Source organism: Sinocyclocheilus anshuiensis, unplaced genomic scaffold (assembly GCF_001515605.1).
Source record: "Sinocyclocheilus anshuiensis isolate Anshui unplaced genomic scaffold, SAMN03320099.WGS_v1.1 scaffold252, whole genome shotgun sequence".
NCBI lineage: Eukaryota > Metazoa > Chordata > Actinopteri > Cypriniformes > Cyprinidae > Sinocyclocheilus > Sinocyclocheilus anshuiensis.
In genome coordinates, this window is record NW_015554095.1 from 335,262 (window position 1) to 362,283 (window position 27,022).

The following is a 27,022-nucleotide window of genomic DNA, read 5'->3' on the forward strand; positions in this document are numbered from 1 at the left end:
ATGTTAAAAAAAAAAAAAAAAAAACGCGTTCTGTGTAAAAGGCCTCTATCTCAGTAAAGTTCTAGAACGGATAACATTGCATACAGATCTTTTAAATATTAATTGAATAAGTCTTACTGTTCATAGGTCATTCCACCGCCACTTGAATGTGTGGTAAATATAACAATCTGCCTAAAGAAATGTTATGAACTTAAGATTTATACAGGAGGTTACTTTACATTACAAAATTGTGTTTGAGTTTAGGTCAGTTTGTGCAAAAAGAATGTTTATAGATTTAGAACTGTGCTATTCATTAATTAATAGGTTTCTCTAGTAAACTGCATCAGTTGTCAGCACCAATGGCCTCGTGGGCCCAGTAGCCCCTCACTGCAGTACACAAGATCCAGGGGGCAAGGTTAGTAGGTTACATCCACGTCCAGGGGGTGGAGACGGGTAGGTTTAGGGATATGTAAAGTGGGAGAAGTTGGATCTGGAATTTTGGATCCTATCTCGCTCTCTGAATCTCATGTTCTGCAGTCTCTCTCACCCACGTCGCTTCCTGTCGACCTATACTGTCCTATCTAAATAAAGGCATAAAACGAAACAAAAAAGGCACATCCCAAAAAAAAACTACATCAATGAGTTACAGGTAAACACCACCTGTTAGTGCATTTTGCGTTTGTTGCAAACATAAGAAACAGACTGTTCACATGGTATAGTAGTAATATTGGGTCTTTATTAAGCAATCTCTTGAACCACAGTACTGTGTTTAGATTAGATAGGCCTCAGAAGTGAGAGGAATGCAGAGTCCCTAATGAGATTAATTTAATCAAAAAAAAAAAACATAGCCTTATATACAAGTGGATAGGGTGGGCATGTGCAATAGGTGCAGCAGGGAGTAAACTGGGATGGGGAACATGGGAAAATGTTGGTGGTATTAGTACATGTAGGCTTTGGAGTAGGACTGAGGGCCCATATTGGTGGCAGCTAGTTCGGGAGGATAAGACGCCCCCTCATCAAGGTGAGACAGCGGCACCGTGTCTTCCTCGTTGACATAGCGTTCAAATTCTGCCTTCAGACTTGGCCGCTGATTGTCGGGAAAAGCCAAGGATATCAGAGCCTCCGGCTCACACACGAATTTGTAAACATAACGCTCACCCGCCACCTGAAAAAAAAAAAGTTAAATATTGATTATTTCATAATCAAAAATTATAACCCTCATGTTCTGTTTGGGTCCCCAAACTCTTTTTTAAGATATCAAAAACCATGCTTAACACTTACATACTTTAGTAGTACACACCTGGATTTAATTTAATTTTGTATTATTGTATTTGAAATGTATTTTGTACTACGTGTTTTTGCTGGTGTCAAACTGAAACCAGACAGAAACAACATTACTTAGATAAAATTGACATTTTGGAAATAGGCTATTCGTTATTATTACGGTATTATTATTAATTTTAGACAAATTGTTCTGGAGTCTATATTTGGAGTCTCTGGGACCCCAAATATAGAGTAATGTCAATCTCAATCGGACGTTAGGGTTGAAGTGAAGAAAAAAAATAGCAGAGGAGACAATAAAATAAGTGATGAAATACCTTTTGCATAATTCCCTTCTCATAATAGTAGCGCAAAGAACGACTCAGTTTGTCGTAATTCATGGCTGGACGGTTCTTCTGCATCCCCCAGAGTCTTGCCACCTAGAGTGTCAAAATAAGTCATAATACAAACCATAAAAGCAAGAAATGACTGTATTGCAGTGATTTAATTTGAACACAAGAGGCCCTTTGTGACTGTACAACAACTGAACTTTGAAAAGGAAGGGCGAGTCCCCGCAAAATAATGTAGTTCCCTTTTATACAACCAAATTACCACTAAACGCTGACCAAAACACCACACGGCGCAGAGCTCAAACTGCTAGTTGTCAAACCTAGAGGAAATACTTATTTAGCCTAAACTTTAAGGATCGACTTGAGGGCCCTTGAGAAAAAAACATGTTGTTCCATCTTGGGCCAGTAAACTTATGGGTCTGCTGACATTTAAGGAACAGATTGTTTGGTCTTCGACAGAGCTGTACGCTTTAATTGCGATAGTAAAACTTTGGCTGTAATGAATGATTCATGCGTACAGTTGAGCAGAACTGATGGATGCATCTCTGCATGATAGTTTGCTGAGTCATGCCATTTAGCCATCTACTGACCACAGACAATAGGAGGTTAACGCTCTTGTCTCAACCGCTGCAGTGTGCTTAGACTCCGGCAAAATGGAAGGCTGTAATATTTGGTAATGGAGCCATTCTCCATTTTATTTCACTATGCTGTTAAGTAGGGTAAATAATGCATGGCAGCTAATGGAAAACTGGCATCGTGTGGATGAGTTCTTAAACCCTAGGGAACTGTGAGCTGATTGCAAGCAAATCTCTGAAACCCATTGTTTATTCTCTCTATAGTTTGTGAAGGCTGAATAAACACTGCATCGAATTCATCTGAACCTCCCAATAATCATATTGTAATTTTAGTTCTTTGAATGATCAATTGCTATTAATGTTTTCTGGATATAAAACCTATTTTTCCTTCTGAAAACTCTTAAAAGCCCAATTTTTACCTCCTCTGGCTCGATGAGTTTGAACTCCATGCCACGGCCGGTCCATGCGATGAAGTGCGCATTGCCGGGGTCGTCGAGGAGGGCCACCAAAAACTGCCAGAGCTGCAGTGAGCCACGGCGCTGATAGGGGGCACCCTCACGAAACACACCGCCCCCTTCCTGCTTCACCTCACCTGAGCTCAGGAAAAGAGATCGTCCATTAATTCACCTATAGATAGCAATCATATCTCAAAACCTTTTATTCAAGCTAAGACAGACACATAAGGACTTGATTTGAAATCGCAAATAATCATAGAGGGGGGAGACCACACTGAAAATTTGAGATTCAAAATCTAGAATTTTAGGACTTAAAAAATCAAAAATGTTGAAAAATAATTTTTTAATCATGCTCGAGAATGTAATAATCAGGTTTTACACAAACTTGTGGAGTTCATTTAGTGTAGGATAGGCAAGCCAAATACTAAGAAAAAACGTACTCTGTTACTAACATAACCTCGGTTCCTTGAGATACGGGAACGAGTACATATAGGGAAAAAGCCTTTTTCTCCTGAACTGAAGCCTTTTTTCATTCACGCAGTGAAACTGCACGGCCATTGGTTCGTGAAGTGTATTAAAAACGAACCAATGGCTAGGCAGCGGAGCTGCACGAGCCTATGGTGATGAAGTCCAATCCTGTATCAAGCCTGCCAAAGCCCGCCAGAATGGACGGGGCATCTGGCTATATAAGCAGGCGTTCACCACAGGATTCTCAGGTTACGTCGACTGAAGCGACGACTGAGTCGTGCAGCTACATAGCACGGCTAGCAACGCAGTACTCGTTCCCGTATCTCAGGGAACCGAGGTTACGTTAGTAACCGAGTACGTTCCCTTTCGATACTACACTCGCACTGCGTCTTGCTAGACGCATATGAGAACACAGTACAATCACGCCGTGCTAATGTAGTGGAATGACTAAAAGTATCAAACTTCCATAAGCAACCAATGCCCATAGAGAAGTTAACAACAACCCAAGGCTAAGATGGGCTGAGCTTCCTGAGGTCACACCCGGCCTGGTTAATCGTTCCAGAGTACTCCTGTAACTTCAACACCCAGGGGTCGAGAGCTAACAGGTGAACTAATGTCAGAGAGCTTGAGCGTGATACGGCCAAGGGCTCTCTGCCAGATCTGTTTACGCAGCGCATGTCACTTCAAGCGGAAAACCCCTTAGGAAGCGGATGACTGCGCTGTTTCTGCCCAACGATTGGCCCTCAATAGGTGCATGAGAGGCTGCTATAGCCACCACATAGAATTTGAGCGTGGATGGGGAACGTCATTTATCCAGCAGCTCTTGCAGAAATGACAACACCTCTGTCAAATCGGAAGCACAGCTGGTTCATCCAAAGGGGGGCCACCAGGAGATCCTTGTGTTTTTGTTCCCATACTCGCCTAATTACCTGTGGGATCAGAGCGATCGGCGGAAAAGCATAAAGAAGGAGATTGGGCCAATCGTGGGCCAACGCGTCCCTGGTCTTTGAGAAATAAAATGGGCAGTGAGAGTTGTCTTCTTGAGGCGAAGAGGTCCACATCGGCCTTGCCGAAGATCTCTCAGATCCTCTGAACCGTCTGCGGATGGAGCGTCCACTCTCCTGAGGGGACATTGCTCCTTGATAGCATATCCGCTCCTTGGTTCAATTTGCCCGGTATATGCGCTGCTCTCAGCGAGCGCAGGTTGGGTTGAGCCCATTCTAAGAAGCGCTCTACCAGAGTGAAGAGGCGCTTCGAGGAGAGGCCTCCCTGGCAATTTATGTAGGACACCACAGACATGTTGTCCGATCGGAGTAGCACATGGTGCCCCTTTAGGACTGGCAGGAAGAACTGACAGGCTCGACATACTGCTAGCATTTCCAGGCAGTTGATGTGGAAGCCTTTTTCCATCTTCGACCAGTGGCCGAAAGTCGGTATGCCCTCGCACAGTGCCCCCCAACCTGAGTTGGAGGCGTCTGTTGTGACAACTGTCCTGCAAACCATCCCATGGCCACGCCCTGTTCCATCCAGCGGGAGTTCATCCAGGGGGCCAGGGCTGTTACAGAGGTCGAAAATTGTTCCTAGGAATGATATTCGCTGGCTGGGGAACAACGGGCTCTTGACAAAATTGACCCTGAGTCCCAGGCACTCCAGGTGGCTGAGGAGGAGGGTCTTGTGTGATATTAATTCTGCCTCTGACTGGGCCAGAACGAGCCAGTCGTCAAGGTAATTGAGAATGCGGATTCCCACCTGTCTCAGAGGGGAGAGAGCAGCGCCCATGCACTTCGTAAAAGTGCGGGGGGCCAGTATGCGAGTCGGCAAGGTAATTGAGAATGCGGATTCCCACCTGTCTCAGAGGGGAGAGAGCAGCGTCCATGCACTTCGTAAAAGTGCGGGGGGCCAGTATGCGTCTAGCGAAAAGAACCAGTCTCCTGAGTGTATTCGCGCAAGGATCTGTTTCAGCATAGTCATCCTGAACGACCTTTTCATGAGGGCGTGATTCAGGTGTCTGAGATCGAGGATGGGCCGGAGGCAACCATCCTTTTTGGGGACGAGGAAGTAGTGGCTGTCGCAGTCTGACTCGCTCTGAGCTGGGGGAACAGTTTCTACGGCTCCTATCGCCTGCAAATTCATCACCTCTGAGCGCAGGACGTGTGTGTCTTTGCTCTAAGCTGAAGCTTAAGCTGAAGCTTCTTTCCACGCAGCTGAATCGCGGGGTATTCGAGCGAATTGCAGTGAATAACCTCGGTGCGCGCAGCCTCAGCGTGGGCGTGGCCCAGACGTGTTCAATTTGAAGCTGTCAGTGATAATAATCATTAGTGACAGCATTCTCTTTTAATCCACCTAAAAAGATCAAACCACTCATTAGAAGAGGAGTTTTGATGATCTTTATGTGTAAACACTCCGGCAGATCAAAAATGCTGCATGCATTCTCTCAAATCCGATCGTAGCGGATGAGGGGAGGGGCGGGGCCGTCTTCATTGAAGAAAGCGAGCCGCGAGCAAAGCAAAGCGAGACATGAACTCTCGTTGTAAGAGCGGTCTGTCTCAGCAGCGCAACCTCAGCGTGGGCGTGGCCCAGGCGTGTCCGTGAGTGGAGAAGAGCGAGACTCATGCTCTGAATGAGCATTCTGTCTCAGTAAGCGCGCAGCTTACTGCCCTTCTGCGGCAGATCCGAGTGCAATGGAGAAAGAGAGCACGCGGGCACATTGCCGGCATGAGATCAGTCAACCCGGTTGCTTATTCCCTGACTCCGCTGTTTCCCTCTCCGAGGCTCGCTGAGAGAGGAGAAACGGGAGAGCGGGGCTGCCCTCAGTGAAGGCGGTCCGTGAGTGGAGAAGGGCAAGACTCATGCTTTTAACAAGAGCATTCCGTCTCAGTGAGCGAGCAGTCTCTGCATGGGGGCTGCCCAGACAGGTGACGGCACTCACTGCCCTTCTGCATCGTGCAAGATTCACTGCATGAGCCACACTCACAGCGCGACATTTGCAACACCGTCGCTAGAATTTGCCCTTTTAGGGCTTACCTGCTAGAAATAAGCTCTTTCAGTTTCGCCGGATGGCGGCAGGGGAACAGGACCGGAACTGCTGCGATGCTAAGGCGCGAAGAGAGCCGGTCAGCCGAGCAGGGAGCTGTCCAGCTGTGAGGCGTGTCAATGGCGAGCAGGCTTTCAGGATCAGCGATGAGCGTAGAGTCATCGCTGAAGGAGAATAAATCTGAGAATCCTGTGGCGAGCGTCCGCTTATATATACCACATATGCGTCTAGCAAGACGCAGTACGAGTGTAGTATCGAAAGGGAACTAGATTTATATTCATTTTTCAATTCAGCTTTCCATTCTGATTGTTATGTTGGTAACAATTTGATAAAAACAAATGTACATTTTGTAAAAACAAAATGAACACATTTTCAGTAATGGTCTCAGACTTTTGGGCCCCACTGTATTCATTTTGTTTCTCATTTTTGTATGTTGTAGCACTTCATTTCATTGTGTGAGCTTGGCACTTGAACAGACTATTTGTATTTGAAATTAATACCTGTCCTATCTGGACAAGTGAAACTTACCTTCAAATTTCTCAGGAACAACGCGTGAATCATTTTCAAACATGTAACCTAGTAAGACAGGACAAGGGAATTATTAGAAGTTTAAAGTGGATACCAAGACAATCCACTTGAGTTATACTGTGCTAATGTATTAATGGTAGTCATTAATAATAACAAGTATTTTCCTGTTTGACTTTTCAAATTGAGATGTATGAATACCGTAACTGTTTTTCCATTGATATTTATGAATTCTTATTATGGGAAACAAGGATTCTTGATGGTTATTATTATTCGGTTATGTACACTTATGAAGCAAGGAACTAAATTTTCTGTATCTAATGGCTCATTACAGAGATCAGCTAACAACTGAAAATACCCAAAATGGTGCGGAAAATGCAGCAAACGGAGAGAAGGATTATTTTTCTTCACTCCAGGAAAAATACCCGTCTTTTCCAGTAGTAATATTTACCCTGGAATTCTTTAGGCAAGGGAGAAACAAATGTCCATGCCAACAGAAACACAGACCCTCTGGCCTGGTTAGCCAGTGACCGCACAGTACTGGCCAATCCTGACGTGCTGTGAGTGTGTGAAATGCACATTCTAGAACTATACAAGAGCTGCATGTTCTAGATGGACAAACCATGTCCTTACCTTCACTGTTGTGCTGTGGGTTGGGGTAGCCCTCGTTGTGATGATACATGGAGGGGCAACCAGGCACATCTGTAGAGAAAACACAAACGAATGACCCTCAGTGATGGATGCGTGCAAATGATCTGATAATCATTATTTATGCTTCCTGTTGGTGAAAAGTCAACTGCTTTGTTCCAAAACCCATAGTGAGTTTCCTACATAGGAAGCATTTTAGCTGTCTGGAGCAAAAGCTAAATGTTAGCATTTCAGTTTTGCTCCCTTCTAGCGGGGAGGCAGCATTGCATATATTCTTCACACACAGTCTAAAGTGAAAAATAAATCCAAGGTGGCAGACAAGATGAAACAAATGTTGATTTTCACATAAGCAATTTGATCCTGAAAAGTACAGATAAAAATACCTTTTTTTATATACGTAAGTCCTATTTATTTATTTTAATTTTAAATTCAAGTTAATCAATTAACTTTTCATCACCTCATGAACCCTGTGTAGTTTACTAACAAACACCCGTTTGTGAAACCCTGAATTAGTGTATCGCACCATTAGCACTATAGCAAATTTCACGTTGCTCTCCTGTTTGAAGCGCTATTTTTTGTGTGTTGCCGCCTATTCATAATTATTTCCTTATGAGGTTACGTTGTGGTTAGGATATGCTGCCTATGTAGGTAGTAAGCAGCAAGGCAGCTCACTAGGTTTGAGAACAGAGCTAATCATTGTTGGTCCTCTTTAGGCACTATTTCTATAGGGTGTGAGGCTGGTGCATCTGCAGATTTGATAACCTCTGCCACTGAGTGCTGCAAGGACAAAAGGTCCATTTGTCATAAAGTCATTTGTCATAATATCACCTGTCTGCAGTTTTATTTTTAGGCAGTAAAGAGCAGTGGATCTTAAACAGTCACACAGAACTGCAGGAAGCCAGAATCAGCTTTATAACAGCTCTCTCTCCCTCTCACTCCTATACTGTATAAATGAGAAATGGTTAGTTTGAGGTGGAGTCATGATTCATGGCTGGAGAATGCAGTGGCAGAGGCCATGATAAGAGGTCACAGGGGAGGAAGAGCTCTGAGGGACTAGAGCACTTTTCTCATACATAGAGCTCATTAATGAAACTGTTGACAGAGCTGTTGGACTGGAACTTTTTCAGTTCCATTTTCAACTGAACCAGTCACAGGATCCCTTATGAAACATAAACTGCATGGTAGGGCTGCACGATTGGGGAAATATGTAATTGTTTTTATAGATATAATGATGATGACGATGATGATGATAACTGAAAGTGTATTATTATTAAGATTAAACATAATAAGAATTATTACTAATGTAATATTGTACAAAAACATTTGAATATGACCCAAACTCACAGCACACGCAGATTTTTTTTTTCATTAACTGCGAGTCGCTCTAGGATGCTGAAAACACAGGATCATGAACTGCTCACGTGTAAATAAACACAGTGCACTCTGAAACACTCTGAAACAAACCGCACATGTATTTATTTACTTAAACCACAGGCTTTGTGATTTAATAATCAAACTATGCCATTTGTTGTTATCAGTTTTATTTTGATTTAATCATGCAGCCCTACCGCATGTTGTACAAAAGTGTCGGTACGGTTTCTTATTGGTGTTAGCTTGTATTTCTCTCTGTTTTTGTTCTGTAACAGAGCGGCAGCCACCGGCCTGGGCAGGGATGAATCTACTGATAACATGCTGTACTCCACCTCAGATAGGGCACTCTATCCTCACACATCCTTTTGTTCCAGACTATCTCATCCGAAGTTGCCACATTTCTGCACGTATGAATCTGAGCTAAGCAGCATCAGTTTTATAACAGTGTTGTTTTAGTTTTATTTTATTTTTATCTTTTCAGTTTTCATTTTAATTTAAGTTTTGGTCATTTAAGTGCTTTTGTCATTTTTATTAGTTTTCTTTTTATCTTAGTTCTAGTAATTTTAGTACTTCAACTTATTTTATTTTAGTTCATTACTAAGGCAACATTTCTAATTTGTATGACTATTTAAGTCCTAATATAATATTTATGTGTATGTGCTTTATTTCAATTATGGAAATGTTCATTAATAATTTTAATAGTTTTAGTTAACAATAACAACACTGGACATGCAGTAGAAGGGAACGTAAGTACCCTGAAAAGGTCATGTTTCCTTTTTTTCCATTTAAAAGAATCGGGTGAAATGGTAACTTTGTTTTTCAGCTAATCTATGTGCAATGTTTGTTAGATCACTGTTGTTTGTAGTCTTTCACAGAGCACTGATAAGTTGGACCTGCGCAGGGTGTTGTGTTTCGACCCTGTGTCAGTCGCAAAAGCCGAGTGGGAGGAGGTGAGTTCGTCTGTGTTGTGAGTATATGGCCCGAGCCCCCCGGCTACAACACAACCCCCCCGCCCACCTCCCACCCACTCGACCAAGCCAGCGCATAGGCTCGGGTTACTGAGGCTACGCTCATTTTTCCATTATGAGTTAATCTGCCTGCAGAGAAAGGAAGCCGCTGCTGCAACCCTACACCCGCGAGCACTCCGCTGGGGATTCTAGTCTTTCCAGTGCCCTCCATTTTCTCAATGAAATTCCTATGCCTCCTCCTTCTCAAAGAACACAGGCAGAAAAGGGAGGGGCGAAGGAGCAGGAGCGGGCAGAAGTACAGAAAACACTGTTGAGACCTTTGTAAAGTGTCAGTGGATGTGGAAGCGAAGAGGAACAAATAGAATCTCTTCGAAAAAAGACTCTGGTTTTGTCGTGAAATTTACTGTTTACATTAGTGGCCTAATGTGGTTTGATTTTTCAGGAAAAGAGAGGAGATGAGACACCACTTCAAAGCAAATCAATTCACTTTGTGTCATTAGTCTTTTGACTCACGTACCAGGTTCGTAACTGTAGTCAGTGGGTTCCTGTTTGACCATCATATGGGCAGGAGGAAACCTCTGATGCTGTGGCCCGGCCATGTGGGCCGCTCGGTCGTACAGAGGGTCCATGTACTCCTGCTTGAAGTTCTGCTGAGGAGGATAAGGCAAGCAGGGGTCAGAGTGTTGCCGATGATAACCACCACCTCCGCCCCCAGAGGCATGGGCAGGATGCATGCGCTGCAGGGCCTGGCCTTGGGAAGCGAATGGTGGGCACATCTCTACAGAGCCGGAAGGGAACCTGGAACTGGGAGGGAAAATGAGACCTTGATTAACAGATAGGCTCCTAAAAATGCTGTTGCAATGCAAGTATGCTTTATCTGTATGCTATAGCATGCACAATTAAATATCCATATGGATTCGCTTGTATTTAAAATGACTGATTTTAGTTTTTCGACCGATACCCGTACCAATATATCATGCATCTCTACTTGAAAGTTTACACACACACATTCTTTGTCATTATTGTTACCTGGGGTTCATGGGGTAACTGTGGATGTGGCAGGCATGGGATTGGCTGGCTGAGGGTGTATTCATGTACCCTGACTCCGGCCGAGTTCCCACTGTTGGTTTTGGGGAGTAATGCTGCATAGGAGACATGGGTGTTCCTGGACAAGAGCTCTTAGATCCTCCTGCTGTTGCTGCCACGGCTGCTCTCTTCTGCTCGTAGGCACTACAGGGCACACACACTTTCAAAGTCAACAATGCATTTCTTTCCTGTTATATATGCATGAAATCTTGTATGGATGTCTCTTCGATTATAAACACTTTTATGTCTCAGGAGTAGATTTTTGTTAAAATATTATTATGATTTTTTTTTTCTCCGTTTTAAATGGTCACATTAAAACCAGAAAAGTATATGTATAGACTTTTGTTTTACATTTGACCCAGACATGCATTCTTAAAATATGAGAATGCATAATAAAAATATAACATTAATTATTATATTAATATTTTTTTACAACTGAAACATTTGTAAAAATCTAAAAGAGTGGAAAAACTATTTCTATATTAATCTAAACAAAGAGTGGAAAAACTTTTCTTATAATATTTTTTACACAAATTCTGACCCTCAAATGTGTTTTCATCTCTTATTATATATGAAAATATATTTTAGCTATATTTAATTAAATAAAATGTGAAATCAGCCTTAGCAAGACAAGTCTGCCTATTTATTTTAAAAATTGTTTAAAATGTTGTTTCCACCATGGCATACAATTAAACCCATTGCATCATTTGAGATGTTTTCAAAATGACTTCTAGAGACATAAAAACACTTCTGTGATATGTAAGATTAAGGCATCATGGCACTTATTATAGCCACTGCCCTGCAAAATTTAGCTCAAGATCAAAATCACCTACTACTAATTTTCTAGTTACTCTGAAGACCTTGATTAGCTTGCTCAGGTGTCCTTGATTGTGGCCATGATATACTTCAAGTGAAATTGAAGAATGAATCAGTGTAACGTCATTTCGAACAAAATCAGGCCAAAACTCTGCAGGGCAGTGACCTCCCAGGGCCGGATTTGAAGAACCCTGCATTATAGTGTGAAATGTGTGTTATAAGAATCTAATTTCTGTGTCCACAGGGCTAAAGGTGAACGTAGTAAACCTGCTCACACCATGAAAGTATGTTCATCTGGCGAGAGGCATCAAGGAACAGCATCTGCCTTTTGACTGACCTGGCGTAAAGGCACTGCTCTCCATTGGGGTAGCTGAAGCTCTGCTTGTGACTGCAAGACTGGCTGGGGTCTGAGCCGGGACTCTGAGGCTCTTTCTTAATCTTCACAGGCGGGCTGTGGAATGCCACTGCTGCGGTACACAGAGAAACAGGTTTATTAATGAACCACATTTCAGCTAATTCCTGTTTGAGAAATGACAGGCCTTTTGTCTGCACTAAAAATACAACAAGAGTATACAAACAAGAGTAAAGAGATACACATGTATTCCAAATACTTTAATGAACTTGGTTTGTCCTTTAGCTTTAGTGAGGGCAGTAGATCATGCAAACGTGATCTTTTAACTCAACCACAGTTGACACGGTAAAACTTACTGTGCCCTGGACTCAGCTTCAAACTAAATCATAAACAATTATATACATAAACATCCACTAGCATAAAAAAGTTACTTCCATTAATAAATATTGAAACGTGGACTTAACCATTTTAGATTAATTATTAATGTGCATTAGATTCATAATTCTAATTTCCAGATTTTTTTCTTCAACCCTTTTAAAGCACAGACCTGTTAAAAACATTCAATGGCTGTGGTTAAATGAGTAAGCCTTTTATAAACACATCAGCAGCTGGTCATTTACATAAGATTTTTTCTCCAGTTTCTCCAGCCCAGCTTTTAAAGATTTTGGCATTTAGCTGAGGAGTAGCAGAGGAGCCGCCCAGCATGCGTGGGGTCTGGGTCTGAACCACAGTGCTGTTTATTATTGGAGGGGAGCAGCCGGGCTCAAAGACGACGCGGTACAGGATGTTTTTCTGGGCCGCTCAGGGTAAACAGCAGCAGCTGTGCTCTTCCAGCTGAGCAGCAGCTCTGTGTTTATGGCTGTTTATGTGTTGATTGTCGTGGGCGCAGACCTGACAGAACAGGCACTGCTGAAACCCAAGCCCAGGTAATTGCATATTTCATTCACAAAAGCAAGAAAAAAATGGGGGAAAGGCCTTCCAATACTGTAACACTGCAGCATAAGTCCTGCCCTCTCAAAGGCAATACTCAAATCGAAAGAGAAAGAGTTGAAATATGAAAAGAACGAGTGATTCTTAAACATTCTTCTCTATAATGAGTCTGCATAAAATTTATAGATTTGACATTTCAAGTCTCAAATCAATGCTATGCTTTAATAATGGACTGCTCATTTGATCAATAAGGTTGCAAGTCCTTTTACAAATTCATTACGAATATAGAACCACTAAAACCACTCTATTAAAGCAATGAATCATTTCACTCTAAATACTCTAAAATGGGATGGAGGACCAAACGAGGACTTCAGGAGGTCACTTCAGGAACGTGTAACATTATCAAGACACATCCGTGTGTCGTTAAATCTCCTTGAGTTTACAGACTGATGGCACTCGAGTAAACAGTGATGTGACAATAAGGGAAGATCTTGTACTTTATTTAGTACAATTCGCCCAAAGCTCTCAGTTTCTGCTTTCTCTCTTTACGATTCGTGTGAAAGTTACATCACTGTTCTCTAAAGAAACTCATATTTCTTTGGTTTTGTTTCTTGTAAAAAAGGGGGGGATAGGGGTTGTGATCCTAAATGTGTAATGTAATACCAAAGAGGAATACATAATGTTTTTAAAATTTAATTTAGATTTCACTGGAAGGACTCCACGCCTACTTTATTGTTATCTTCAAAGAGTGTAGATCAGAGGAAGGGTAAAAAAAAAGGGTGTAAGAGATGTAAGAGAGTTTGGACCACGTATGTGCTTTTTAAATGTAAACATTTGGTTTTATGTGATGCACGTATATGAACTTACACCTGTATAATTTACAGCTATCAGCAGGCCTTTTTTGTTACAAAAAATAATTAAATGAATACATTCTGTGTGCTCTCTTTTGTTTTATCCCATTATGTAGGTTATGAAGGCAGCATAAAGTTTATTCCAGACATTTAAACCTGCAAAAAAAAAAAAAAGGCCGGTCTTTGACCTAAAATGAGTTTGACACCTCTAGTGATCGTAATCTGCCAGGTAAGGCTATAAACCTGCCAAAATATACTATAGATTTAAATTGCATTAAGTGCATTTACCATTAACACCTCCCTTCAAGCTACATCTAAGTGTGAAAAACCAGGAGCATTGTACCTAAATGACAAGAGTGTCTCCATTCAGGATGAGCTTTTAGAGACAGGCTGGGCTAGAGGTGGGAGCTGGACTTTACATATGTAAATAGCAGGATTCAGTGGAGAGGATAAGGGGTGAAAGGTGATGGTCATGGTTGAGTGCTTTAGGAAGTAGGGGATCATTATGGAGGGCCATTCAGTCAACTCCCACCACAAACAAATCTCAGGACCCCGATACCCCCTGCCCTAAACAAAAAAAAGATCCACCAGCTGTGACATATGGAGGTATGGTGGCCTTAGCCGAGAGCTCTGGGGGATCGTCCTAAGAAAGTGTGTTAAAGTACAAGTAATCACTAATCAATTTAGTTTGAATAAAAGTACCATTGTTGAAACTGTGAGCCAGATTTCAGTCACTGTTAAGGCAGGACAGCTTTGTTTTTAGTTAAACCTTAACTCCACTGATCATCTGGACAGTATTGTATATTCATGTCAGGCTCACATCCTGGAAATGTTCATTTTATGACAATTACAGTTGAGGCCCACCGTATCAACTCAGCAGGGACAGTGTACCAAAGTGTGAGTAATAATATCTCAAGACTATAAACCTATCATATCCTACCAGAGGAACGTGCCTGCTGCGGCCTGTCGTCAGATAAAACACAAATCCTGAACAGAACAAGTCTTTATGCAAAGACTGTTTGATAAAAACACTGAACAAAGGATTATTGTATTGTGTTAGTCTGGTGTGATGGGAGTGTTTGATATTTGTGCTGATGTTGTGATAAAATCTGATTTTCGATTATGACAACAGTCTGCTTGAGAGTGAGTGAAGAGATGCCACCTGGCGTCCCACTGGCCATTTGAGACCAACAGTGACAAATCAATAAGAACAACAAGGATGCCAATTATGTCTGAATGGCTTAAAGGTTGGAATGGCAGTATTGATTTTGGGCAGCCCAATTAACACGGCTCTCAAAGCTTGTTTCTTTTTAAGTACAGCCTGTCATAGGATGTACATCAGGTGTTTAATTGAAATAAAAGTGACAGGATTCCAAAACAGAAAGTCACTCTTATAATAAAAACCAATTGGAAATGTCAAAAATTTCTAGTTAAACAACACTTATTGTAGACATTACAGCAACAATTCCAGCTGATACTGATAAGCCAGCCTGATCTCATGGCAATTCGTACATATTTTACGAGGTGGCTAATTCATACAAATTCTTACGATGTCACTTGTACAAATTCATAAGATTTTTGCTAAATCGTACGTATTTTACGAGTTGCACAATTCGGATGAATTTGTACGAATGACCTACACCTAACCCCGCCCCTAAACCTACCCGTCACTGGGGTGTAGACAAATCGTACAAAATCGTACGAGTGAGGTCATACGAATTTGTACAAATTAGCCACCTCGTAAAATACGTACGAATTGGTCATACGATAGCATTGGATAAGCTGATAATTACTTGTATGGTTAATATTTTATACTATTTTGTGTAATTCAAATTAAAACACTGAAATTAATCATACAGATTTTTAAAAATGTTTTTCAAAATCTTAAATGCTCACCATGGCTGCATTGATTTGATTGGAAAATACAGAAAAACAATAATACTGTGAAATATTTTTACAATTAAAATAACTTTTTATTTTAATACATTTCAAAATGTAATTAATTCCTGTGATGGCAAAAGTGCAGTATTACTCTAGACTTGTTTCACATGACCCCTTAGAAATCATTTTAATATGCTTACTTAAAATCAAGTAACATTTTTAACTAACAGTTGTGCTGCTTAATATCCTTGTGGAAAGTGTGACCTTTTTCAGGATTTTTATGAACAGAGTTTAAAAGAACAGCATTTATTTGAAATGGAAAACCTTTGTAACATTATAAATGTCTTTTTACTGACACTATTGAAACTTTAATTTAAGTTTAATGTGTCCTTGCTGAATGAAAGTATTACTGATCCCAAACATTTGGTATAATGGCTTGGTGAGCATAACAAAGATAGTTGTTTTTGAGCCGTTTCTTTCATGGCTTTTTGTGGATTTTTTGTTTAAGTAGAAAATAAGCTAAGAAGGTTTTCTTTCCTGATTTGAGGAGCTTTTGTAAATCCATCATCATTGAAATGATCAGTAGAAAGTCCGAGGAGGGATGTGGATGATAGAAAGGACTGTTCTTTCAGCCAGAGGTTTTGCTGAAACAATGCTGTTATCTCAGCACAGTTCAGCAACACATGGCGGACATGTGGTGTCCATGTCAACACGATCAGAATGAAAGAGAGAGCAAGCGAGAGAACGCAAACAAAAAAGGAAGTTCTGGCCTCTCTCAGATGGTGAATGGCCAGGGGTTTTCCATAAAAATGGTTCTCTGCTCGCTTGGGTTTGACTGTCACTTCTGAGTGTCAGTGACTTCCCCTTTGAGTTTCAGACAGCTATTGGTAGCTCAAAAATTGTTGGCAAACTTGAATAACAAGATAAGTAGAGACGATCAGACAGAGTCTCGTGTATCTAAGCTAAATTTTGCGCTCTCAACACGTCTTTTGTTTGAAAACACATTTGGATGCTTAATGTGTTTAGTGTTTTTGTGTACTAAATGTCATGTTGTAATTGGGACTAGGTCTGAATGACATATGGCCAGTTTCTGTTAACCACACGGTATCAGTTCCCATTTATGAGTGGATTATTTTTTCTGATGCAACCGCATGACGCTCTTTGCCAATAAAAGAAATGCACCATCCGTCTTTTAAAAATGAATCATTAAGCTATTTTACCATTACCAAAAGTTTAACTTTGGAAAAACTATACGAAAGTGAAAATGCGAAAGGTGGATGACCATCATTTGTAAACGCAATACAATGATGTCATCCATCGCAACATGATAGTGTTTTATGCGAGCGTTCATGTGGAAAGAGTAATCAAACTCTCAACCTCACATCCGTCAGCCCTCAATATATCGCAGTCCACTCTTAATGTTTAATGCATATATTGATTTCTCTGCTCATTGCAGAAATTATATAATGAACTCTACTGTAGAGAATGCAGAGAGAGATGGGAGATAACACCTGCTCATTGAATTTCTGTCAAGCCAGTAAGAAATAAATTTCTACCGAGACTTGTCTCACCCTGGGCTGATATCTTAATTATACAGAGAGAGATAGAGAAACACTCAAGCTTTTTTCATATGCTGCCTGATCTACTCCTGAGATCACCCTGGATCAATAGATCCATCATTGCTTTTTCAATACGAGACGTGGCCCGTTGCATTTCAGCAGAACTGACGTGAGATTATGCTGAAACAATGGACTGAGCTAAGTGATTTAGACCAGCGATGACTTGCACTATTTAGCTGGAAGAGACTCTGTGTCTCCAAACACTGTCTATCGCAGTGCGCTGGAAGTCTCTGATGTGTGTGGACATGTGTATGTTATGTTACATATGTTCTATGTTATCATTAGCCCCCACCTCAGTTTCTTTTCTATCAGCAGGAGAAGGGAGGAAAAGGGTCCCTCTTTGAGAGGAGGGAGAAAAGGCAATTTCCTGGGTAGGTTTAGAGTGTTTGCCCCGCTGCTTCTGTCCTCACCGATGCAGTAAAATACACACTGCTGTCCATTCAATGCCTCAGCGGCCATACCTCAGCCTCTAAAGAGGATGTTCTAACTTCTTCCAACAGCATACCAGAGCACAAACTTCCAAATTCATGTTTTACATAAGAGTCTGAGCTGCTGTTTACTGGCACTTACAGTCCGGCATGTATTCACCTAAACATCCTAAACCTTTGCAACTGCCGGTTTCGACAAATGTTCCTCTTATAAAGGTTTAGACTTCAAACTTTCAGAAGAAACAAAGGTAAAACTTTCCAACAAGACTGTATATGTTAACATTACTTACCACAATAGTTATGAACTAAAAAAAAAAAAAAAGAATACTTTTATAGAATTTATTAATCTTATAAAAAACATTCTTATTATTATCACAGTTAAAAACAGTTGTGCTGCTTAGTGCTTTTTTTTTCTTTTTTTTGGAAACTGTGGTATGTTTTTTTAATGATTCTTTATGAATAGATAGTCCAAAAGAACAATATTCATTTAAAAAATAGAAATCTTTTGTAAAAAAAAAAAAAAAAAAAGATGTCTTTACAGTGAACTTTTTATCAATTTAATGCATCCTTGCTGAATAAAAGTAAAATCTTTTTTTTTTTAATCTTACTGACTCCAAACTTTTGAACAGTTCTATATTTAAAAATTAACATGAACTGAGATAAATGTTGTAAAAAAAAAACTTAATTGAAACTTCATACTTGTACATTGTAATTTGCTAGAAAGAAAGAGCAAGCAAAAGAGAGCTAAGAACTGAAAGAGAAGACGAAAAAGTAAAAAACAAAAGAGAAAGAAAAAGAAAGAGCAAAAAAGTGAAAGAAAAAGCAAGAAAGAGAGACAAAGAAAGAGCAAAACAGCAAAAAAAGAGAAAGAGGTTGAAGAAAAAAAATGGTGAAGAGGTAGAGTAAAACATCTCTGTAAAGGCTGTGCTGAGCGCAGCTCTCAGTCAGTCCAAATCATGAATGGAGATTCCGTTTTCTCTTAATGTGCTGCCTCAGCCAGTCCCTCACAACCAGCCCATTCATAAAAAATGTGGGGCTTAAATGTGTGCGTGTGTCGGTGTGTGTGTACGCGTGTGGCTTGTTCCACTGCAAAAAGTTAGTGAAAGAGGAAAGCCTGGCCCCCTCTACGGGGTAGAATGACTAGTCTCTGTACATTTTTGGCACTCTTGAGGATGTTTTTGCAGACTTTGTTGCATAGCAGCTGTATTTTGGAAAGTTGAGAGCTGTAGATCTGCATATTTTGTTTGAGGAGGGGCGAGGGGGTGAACACAACAGCACGATCCAGTGATATATCAGACTCGTCGAGAGAGCTAACAGAAGTGCAAACAGACTTGAGACAGTAAATTCCAAAATCCCTTTGAACATCTCTTGTGTTTTTATCTCTCCTGCTCTTTTTATTTCCTGTAGACTTCTCTTTTCTGGAACTGGATTTATAGCCACAACTTCCTATATAATTACAACAAGGCACAAAACCAAACAATGGCTCTCACAACACAGCATTTGCAGGATTAACTCACATCTTGGAACACTCAGCATTGAGACAGAGAGAACAGGAGAGAAAAGGCAGCCTAAATTATCACATTTTAGTACAGTTGGAGGGGAAACGGGGTGGGGTTGAAACCTCCATTCAGAAAAAGGAACCATGAGGGTGGAGTCAGTTCTGCTCTTGGGCATTTTCATGAATGGGAGAAAGAATCCTGTTCTTTGAGTGCCATTACAAACAAGACTAAATCTCCTTGTACTAATCAATACTGTAAAGAGATTTTTAAAAAACAACAGCGTTTCATTTTTGATGTTCACAATTACTGTTTAACCAATAATAAATGTACAGTTTTAATTTCTTACAATTTATGGGAAGTTTTGTGTTTGCTTTGTGATCTCTTGTTCTGATTCATTACCTTTGGCTACTCATTTTCTACAGCACTGTCTAGTTTAAAGTCTAGAGGAGTCATTTTAAATCATGTTAATGATTCCCTAACTAGCCAAACTAGTCATCTTCACATTTATATCCCAAGTTCTGAATGACAGTTTATGTACCAAGGAGACCAAATTGCTGAGTTCCATCGCTAATAATGACAAACAGGTCACAGAATTACACCAAATGGAGACTCTCAATGTGGAAAAACTAGAGGGATGGGGATAGATTTGCCAGATGTGCAGGTGTTGCACAACAGCATGTTCAGCACCTCCCCCATTTCTTTAATCTGGCATTCCGCTCCATCCCGGAGTCTTAGACTCACGGTCGTGCCCAGACGGGAAACAACTTGACTGACACAACAACCAAACACTTGACTCCATGTATCTTGTTTTCCCTCATGTGTTTACAGACAAAAGGCCAAGAGACAGTTATGAAACGTAACATGCTGGCACAATTTAGCAAAACATCTGACTCACCTGAATGTCATGATAATCTTAGTGAGTTTGAACCAATAGAGAGGAGGCTGTGTTTGGATCTTAGCTGGTGGCATAAACTGACCCACACCATAAGGACCACAAACATGGGAGAATATGTTTATGTTTATAGCCGCCCTGTCAACTCGAGGCTTTTTCTCAATGACGACCTCAATTCGTGAGTTATTACTCCATTATGTCTAAATGAAAGGGCGGGTGTTGCTGTCAGTCAAAGCTTTGCTCCACTTAACTAATGTGACAGGCCTGTCAGCCTGAACTCCCATCTCCTCTGTGAGTATTAGGAAAGGCTGTCAAATGCAAAGAGCACTGGTGATTGGTTATGTCCTGATGGGGTTAAGTAGACATGACCCTTTCCTGCCCCAGAGTTCACCTCCACTTCCTCCCCCTCATTGTTGCACAACAGACAAGAACAATATGTTACGGGGAGCATCTGTCACTAGAGGTCAGATCTAGAATAGCGCTGTTTGCACACAGGAGTTTACTACACTCCGTCTTTTAGCAAGCCACGGCCCGGTTCGTGTTACTGAAAAAAACAAGATCTATGACTCATTCCGTGAACTATGCAACCCTTGAAAAAATTGTCACCATAACATACTCGCCAATGTGGTAAAGGCCCAACCCAATATGTTGTGAATGGCTGTAACAAAAGGTTCAAGAGGAACTGTTTACAGAGTGCGCGCCACAAAGCCCGGCACGCCATTGACAGGAGACACAACAAAACGAGGAAAGCAGTTGAAAAGGCGGCTTTTGCGTTGTGCGGTACAGGAATTTGCTTTCCCATTTACACCTCTGTCAGACACAAAAAGGAAATCTTTGTGCTTGACTGCTGAATGATCTTTTACCGGCTTCCTTAGCTGCTCAATTGAGTCTTTCAGGCAAATGCAAATGGAAGGTGCTCTTTAGTATTAACATCCAAATACGTCAGTGTAAGTGTAGTAGGTCATGTATCGTACGTTTCTGTTACGCACAGCCTGAGAACAGGACTGTTTGTCTGAAAATCTCCACGCCTCAGTCTCCAGCGGTTTGTCAATCAGTCACTTTTTGGACAAATAATTGGCGGACAAACCTACTTCCTCTTCTTTATCTTTTTGTTTTTTGTCATCTTTCTCACCCTCTCAGGTTTCATGTTCATTAATGTTCATGCATAAGATGTAAATCAAAAGGAATGATGTACTTACAGTTCTCCGAGTGGAAGTCAGGAACAAACTGCTCATCGCTGTCGGGAACTTGAGCTGCAGAGACCACCAAAATGTTAAAATAAGCATTCTAAAAACACGTACTAATATATTCACATATATGACGCATGTATAAAAACTATGAGTAAACAAATTATTATTTTATGAAGTTCCTCTAACCAGGCAGATATTATTAAAGTTTTATCACAAAGCAGAAAAGCAATTTTCAGAAATATGACTAGATTCTAGAAGCGCTGTTTCTGTTTGGGGTCAATTTGCGGAAAATTAAAATGAATTAAAACAAAAACCTTAAAGTAAAAAGAATTTAACAATATAATGAATTTATATATAACTATAATTTAGTATAATATAGCAAATATGTCTGAAATAAAGAAAAACATTAAAGGACATTTACATTTGTCTGGAGTCCCTTAAATAGTAAATATAACCTGATACTTTATTTATTAGTATTTATTTATGGAGTCTCTCTCTGACCCCAAAACACCATGAGGGTTAAAATACATTTTTGGATTTAAGTTTTCCTGTGTTTCCTTCTTTCTGCCCCTGCTGACTCAGAAATCAGAATCAAAATATGTTTTCAAACCAAGTCATTTTTCTTGAGCACACAGTCTAAATGGACACTGTGATTTGACGAAGGGATGGGCTGTCCATTAGCTTAGCCTGTGTCTCTCTTCATCATCCCAGTGAAACCTGAGTTACTGCCTCTGGACAGCCCGTGACCTTCACCTCCACTTTTCCATGTGCCAGCACTTTTCCACGGGCAGCAGATCAATATCACTACTGAGTGTGTGTGTGCAGATATCTTGATTACTGCTGAATTCCATCAGATGAACAGTAGATGGGCTATTATTACTCTTGAATCAAAATTTGCTCTCTCCTTCTTTTTGTATTTTTGCTTATTTTTTTGCTTGTATGTTTGACTTTGTGTCAGCTTTACTCATATTAATATTACAGATTTCTTTTTTATTCTTTATTTTTATTACTTATTTTAATTGATTGATTATTTATGTATTTATTTATTTTTATTTTTTTATTTTTTTAAAAGAGCACCAGTGCTGGATCTGACATGTTCAAGGGCATATTGGAGTGACCAAATTTGGATGTAAATAGGTGATTTCTGCCACATCGTTATGTAAATCCTGCAACCTAATTATAAACGATAAAAATGTTGCATAGAAAATTCACTCAAAATCTGAGGGGGGCACATGCACATCCGGCACCTCCACACATCTGTATCATATACAGGCCTTATTTAAACATAATAAGGGGTGATCAATGTCAGTCCACAAGAAGTGATGTCCTCCCCCTACCCATCACCAACACTCTAGCTGGATCCTGCTGATGGATTTACAGTCTTTCGAGCTGATGTAGCCAATTACCTCGCTTATCCATCGTAAGCATGTTTCAACAGAATAAGAAATGATTCAGAAGCGAGCAAATGTAGCAGCGTAGCATTAATACTAAATGTCTCTTCCTGCGCACATAGAAAAAAAAATCTGGAGGACATTCTCAGACAATGTTGGTCAGCTCTGCTTGGGGAAGTGTTCTGGAATTCATCACCTGCATTGAAGTCTTTGAACGCTGGCTTTTAAGGTCATGCAATAAGTGTTTGAGAAGAGAAAGGGAGCAAGAGAAAGAATAGAGAAAATAACTAAGGGAAAGTAGAAGAAGAGTGCAGTTTAATGAGCCTCAGACAGAGAAAAGATAGCTTTGATCTTTTTTTTTATATCGAACTATTGGCATGCGTACGATTGTAAGATAAATGTTTCTGACATTACGTACAGTCATTTCTTAGGTGTTTATGGCCAAATTAAATGTGGATAGATTCTGTTTTTCTTTAAAGGTCATGCTCGGTGAAATCTACACAAACACTAGCAATGGATATGTCTTACATACCGATTGCATAATAATGTACAGTAACAATCAATAATGTCCCATAAAGGGTATTAATAATAATATGTGGATTTGCTGACTTTACTTTTTGTGGATTTGTACATTTGCAGACTGGTTCAATAATGGAATATGATTCCAAGGACTGCCACTCAATACAGTTGGACAAAAAGCCTTGATAAGTCATTGTTATTATGCTGATGAATAAAATAATAAATAAAAGTAGCCACATTGAGTTGTCCTTGAATAAAGCAGCTAAGATATTCAAATTGATGACAGCGACTTTGAATTTCCTGCCATAGTTATATTGCCTTTTCTTCTTCTAATTCTTATTTTCTGGACTAAGTAAGATCTCAGATTTATTCCACACCAACATCTCAAAGCACCATAAAATATTGGCCCTTAAAGCCTGGATTTAATGCAAATGTTATGTAAAGTGGTGTCCTTTAGCTAAAATAATAATAATAATAATGGATTAAAACTAAAAACTTTAGATTTTTTATGGCTCAATAAAAGGCACAAGCAAAAGAAACTTGGGTTCTTCCCCTTTATCCACTGTTCTTTTTTATTCCTGACATGCAATAGCTCTTAGTCATGCAGGCTGGTGTATGACAGTGACACTGGTAACATACTTCTTTTTTTCTTGGGCATATTCTCTCTCCTTTTTTAGCCAGCAGTCCATAAACACAGAAACCAGAACATTGGGAGAATTAAATCCATCTCTTTAACAATAATCTGGCACTTCCTGTGTGACGGAAACCGTACTGATGCCCCTTTGAGCATGTTCAAAGAAATTACATTAATTTCATAGATCCTGCTCTTATCCTGTTGCTATACTGTAATTATATTAGATTCATTTAAGTGTTTTCTTTTCTGCCCCAAGGAAGATTAGTAAGGCTGTTTTTATGAGTCAAAGCTGAAGCCAATATTTGGCCCACCAGATAAATAAATCATTCAGACTTGTTTCAACTTTTTTGAAAAGGAGTGCATGCGATTTTTAGACAGATAAAAAAATATATATCAGTTTAATGTGAGTCCCTCAAGCTTTTTAGAGTTTCCAGGGCTGATTGAAGCCAACTCGATCTCTCTCAGTCGAGTTAGCATGTGTGTGTATACATAGTCACATCAGACCGTGTGTCTGTGAATGTCTGTGGGAGTCTGTCTGTCTCTGTCTGTGTGTGTGTGTGTGTGTGTGTGTGTGTGTGTGTGTGTGTGTGTGTGTGTTTCAAGTCAGTGAGCTTCCAGGAACATCTTGTCAAGGGCTTTGAAATGCAAGTCAGCACAAGACCAAAGTTTGTCTGTGCAAGCATGGAGACATGTTTCCTTTTTCTTTGAGGGAACCTGAATGACTTTTTTTTTTTTTTAGTTCGGCAGATCCTGGGAGGAGCCAGGAGGTCTGTCTTGAAATGTAAAGAATACTCACATGACTGGACAAGCTTTTCTATTAACAACTTTTGGCCTCCTTCTATGTTTTATCTTAGCCTTTAAAGTGAAATATCCCTGCAGCAGTGTCTGTTTTAACAATATGGTGAATTACTCATCATCATAACCGCCTGATTATAAGCCATTGCCTCCGAAAAGTTCACGGCCTGGAAAACTGAGGCTGGTTTTAAAGAGCAAGTGTGTGTGAGCAATAAAGTTATTTCTTGCTTTATTTGTTCTCTCAAAACAATAAAATCACTGTTCAAACTTCATAGCTAAAGTGTCTGCACTACTCCACCTGTGTACTTGTCGTGGAGTCAGGTATGGTTCTCTATTGTTTCTGGTGTATGGTCATTGCCTTCCCTGTCTCCTGACTGATGTGTGAAGTTCACAGTTTGATGCTACATAATAATAGCTGATAGTTCTGCTCTGAGGATGATGCAATTTATTGAGAGCTCTTGTTTTGACCATGCACTTTAAAATCCTTAAAATATCCCATTAACAACATTGAGGGATTCCTTTAAATGTCTTTAATATTTAAATAAAAAAATCCTTTAAGTTATGTTTATAATATTGTGTTACTTCCCTAATTTATTCATTGAATTTAAGACTCTTAGGTGTTATCTGAAGATAACGCATCTCATATTTGCCATATGTCATCTTAACTGCATGCAATTACAACCAGACTGATTTAATCTCTGATAAAGCATAAAATAAAATTATGCATTAACATTCTTTCTAATATAAGCTAAAATTGGACAAAGTCACTGTTTATCATTTCATTTTTAAAATCGCATTTATATCACCTTAGCTTTTTTAGCTTAAAATACACATAAGGGTTTGCAATGGGACAGATGTATAATTAATTCAAAACAGCGGGGTTCCAGCCACCCGGTCTCATTGAGAGCAGCCTTTGTGTTCTCCACACTCTGACATGTACACAGTAAATTGTTTCTGGCAGGGTTCATTTCAACTATTTGCCTCCTGACTGTCCAGCTTTGATGCTGTTTGTTTGCTTTGCCTTGGTGTAAAGGCTTTAAGAGCCTTTGTCAGGACTTTCCAAATAAAATGTAACAAGCAGCGTTGTGCAATCAAGGCATTTTTGTACAAAAGCAACACATATACGTTGACACAATGATTGCCCTGATGTACAGTAAAAGAATCATCTTAAATTCAGGCCTGAAATACTGTATTGGACTATCACGCCTATTAAATTTCTAAAATGAAAACATGAATTATTTCTAACAGCTGTCTTGCCTTATTAAGCAAAAAAGCCACCTCAGTCTAAATCTTTCTATTGTTTTGTTTTGTAAATCTCACCAAGCAGCGTGAACTTGCTATAGCATGTAATCCTCTGACATTTCCTTGCTCACTGCCACTAGAGGGACATATTTATTGCAATATAGACACACAATACATGCTTAGAAAAGGCACATACCTTCGGTGAGCCATGTCTCCTGAAGTTGGCGTAAATCCTGAAAGAGATCTGAAAAGGAACATAAATCATTATCACACTGATCTATTCTTCCATACGAGCTTCAAAGATTTATTTCCTTTTTTGTTCCTATGTTTACTAGAAAAATTGTTCTGACATACAGTCAGATTTTGGTAAATAGCTTTTAAAACCTGCCTTTTCAAAGATACCGACCTGACAATATACAGTGAAGATAAAACAATATGAAATTTTTAAACTTGCTTGCTACTTTACCTTCGGATTCCTGAGGGGGTAATTCGGTGTCCATGTATTTCCTTTTTGTCGCCATCACCAATCTATTTAGGGGCCCATTTCCTTGCGACCTCTACAAAACAGAAACTGCATTATGCAAGTAAAAAATACATACTCAAAGAATTAGAGTGTAACTTAAGAACCACAAAGATCGATATTTATCTTAAAACTCACTATAAATAACCTAAACAATATTAAAAGAAATATTAAAAGTGATAATTGTTACAATGCACTATGACAAGGTAGAAAAAAATACAGGATACTGTCAAGACTAAATACTTTTTGCCATATATAGTGTGAGATTATGCCCATTCAGCATTAAAACTGAATTCACTGCATTGCCTCTTACAATAGCAAATACTGACAATTCAAGCATCCTGAAAAGGGAAGTTTTGAATTCTTACAAAATCTGAATTTTGTAAGAATTCAGATTTGAGAAAAGCGTTTGCTGAAAGGATTACACTTTACCTTTCGAGCGCAACATGGAGAAAACGAATATTTAGTAGACTTTTTGCGACAGTTTTACTTGGTTTCAGCCCAAACTGAAAAGAGTTTTCAACGCAGCAGCGCTTGCTTAAAACAAATCACATGCAACGACGACAGAGAAGCAGCACAACATCCCCGCATGAAGCCCAACGAAGCTTTGAAGTGAATAAAGTCATACTCACATTAGCTAAAGTATAAGGCACTTGCTGGTCCAGATATGCATCCATTTTATAATCCAGTCATTTAGGCTGTGTTTTAATGAGATCCACGCAGACTGAGAGGGGAAGGAAGACG

At 39.9% G+C, this 27,022-nt stretch overlaps 1 protein-coding gene across 3 annotated transcripts; it reads right to left on the reverse strand.

The window, feature by feature from the left end:
• Window positions 1–695: 695 nt before the first annotated feature.
• On the reverse strand, window positions 696–26,988 carry etv4 (ETS variant transcription factor 4). Of its 3 annotated transcripts, none has more exons than XM_016461757.1 (12): window positions 26,911–26,988; window positions 26,225–26,315; window positions 25,955–26,002; window positions 21,187–21,240; window positions 11,873–12,002; window positions 10,663–10,863; window positions 10,151–10,431; window positions 7,280–7,348; window positions 6,650–6,697; window positions 2,584–2,756; window positions 1,578–1,679; window positions 696–1,144 (listed from the first exon to the last, which is right to left on the reverse strand). In XM_016461757.1, exons 1-12 carry the CDS (start codon window positions 26,953–26,955, stop codon window positions 917–919), a joined length of 1,470 nt encoding a protein of 489 aa, XP_016317243.1. In that variant the 5' UTR covers window positions 26,956–26,988; the 3' UTR covers window positions 696–916. The 3 variants fall into 3 exon arrangements, with proteins under 3 accessions (XP_016317243.1, XP_016317242.1, XP_016317244.1); XM_016461756.1 differs by having other exon boundaries at window positions 10,151–10,437; XM_016461758.1 differs by lacking the exon at window positions 26,911–26,988 and adding an exon at window positions 26,711–26,786 and having other exon boundaries at window positions 10,151–10,437.
• Window positions 26,989–27,022: the final 34 nt, after the last annotated feature.

Excerpts from the sequence above, each read along its gene's own strand:
- etv4 (XM_016461756.1), bottom strand. The coding sequence starts at position 26,955 with ATGGATGCATATCTGGACCAGCAAGTGCCTTATACTTTAGCTAAT. Across the intron at positions 21,241-25,954 it reads GGAGACATGGCTCACCGAAG|CTCAAGTTCCCGACAGCGAT; the intron begins GTATGTGCCTTT and ends TGGTCTCTGCAG. Across the intron at positions 7,349-10,150 it reads TGACTACAGTTACGAACCTG|ATGTGCCTGGTTGCCCCTCC; the intron begins GTACGTGAGTCA and ends TTTTCTCTACAG.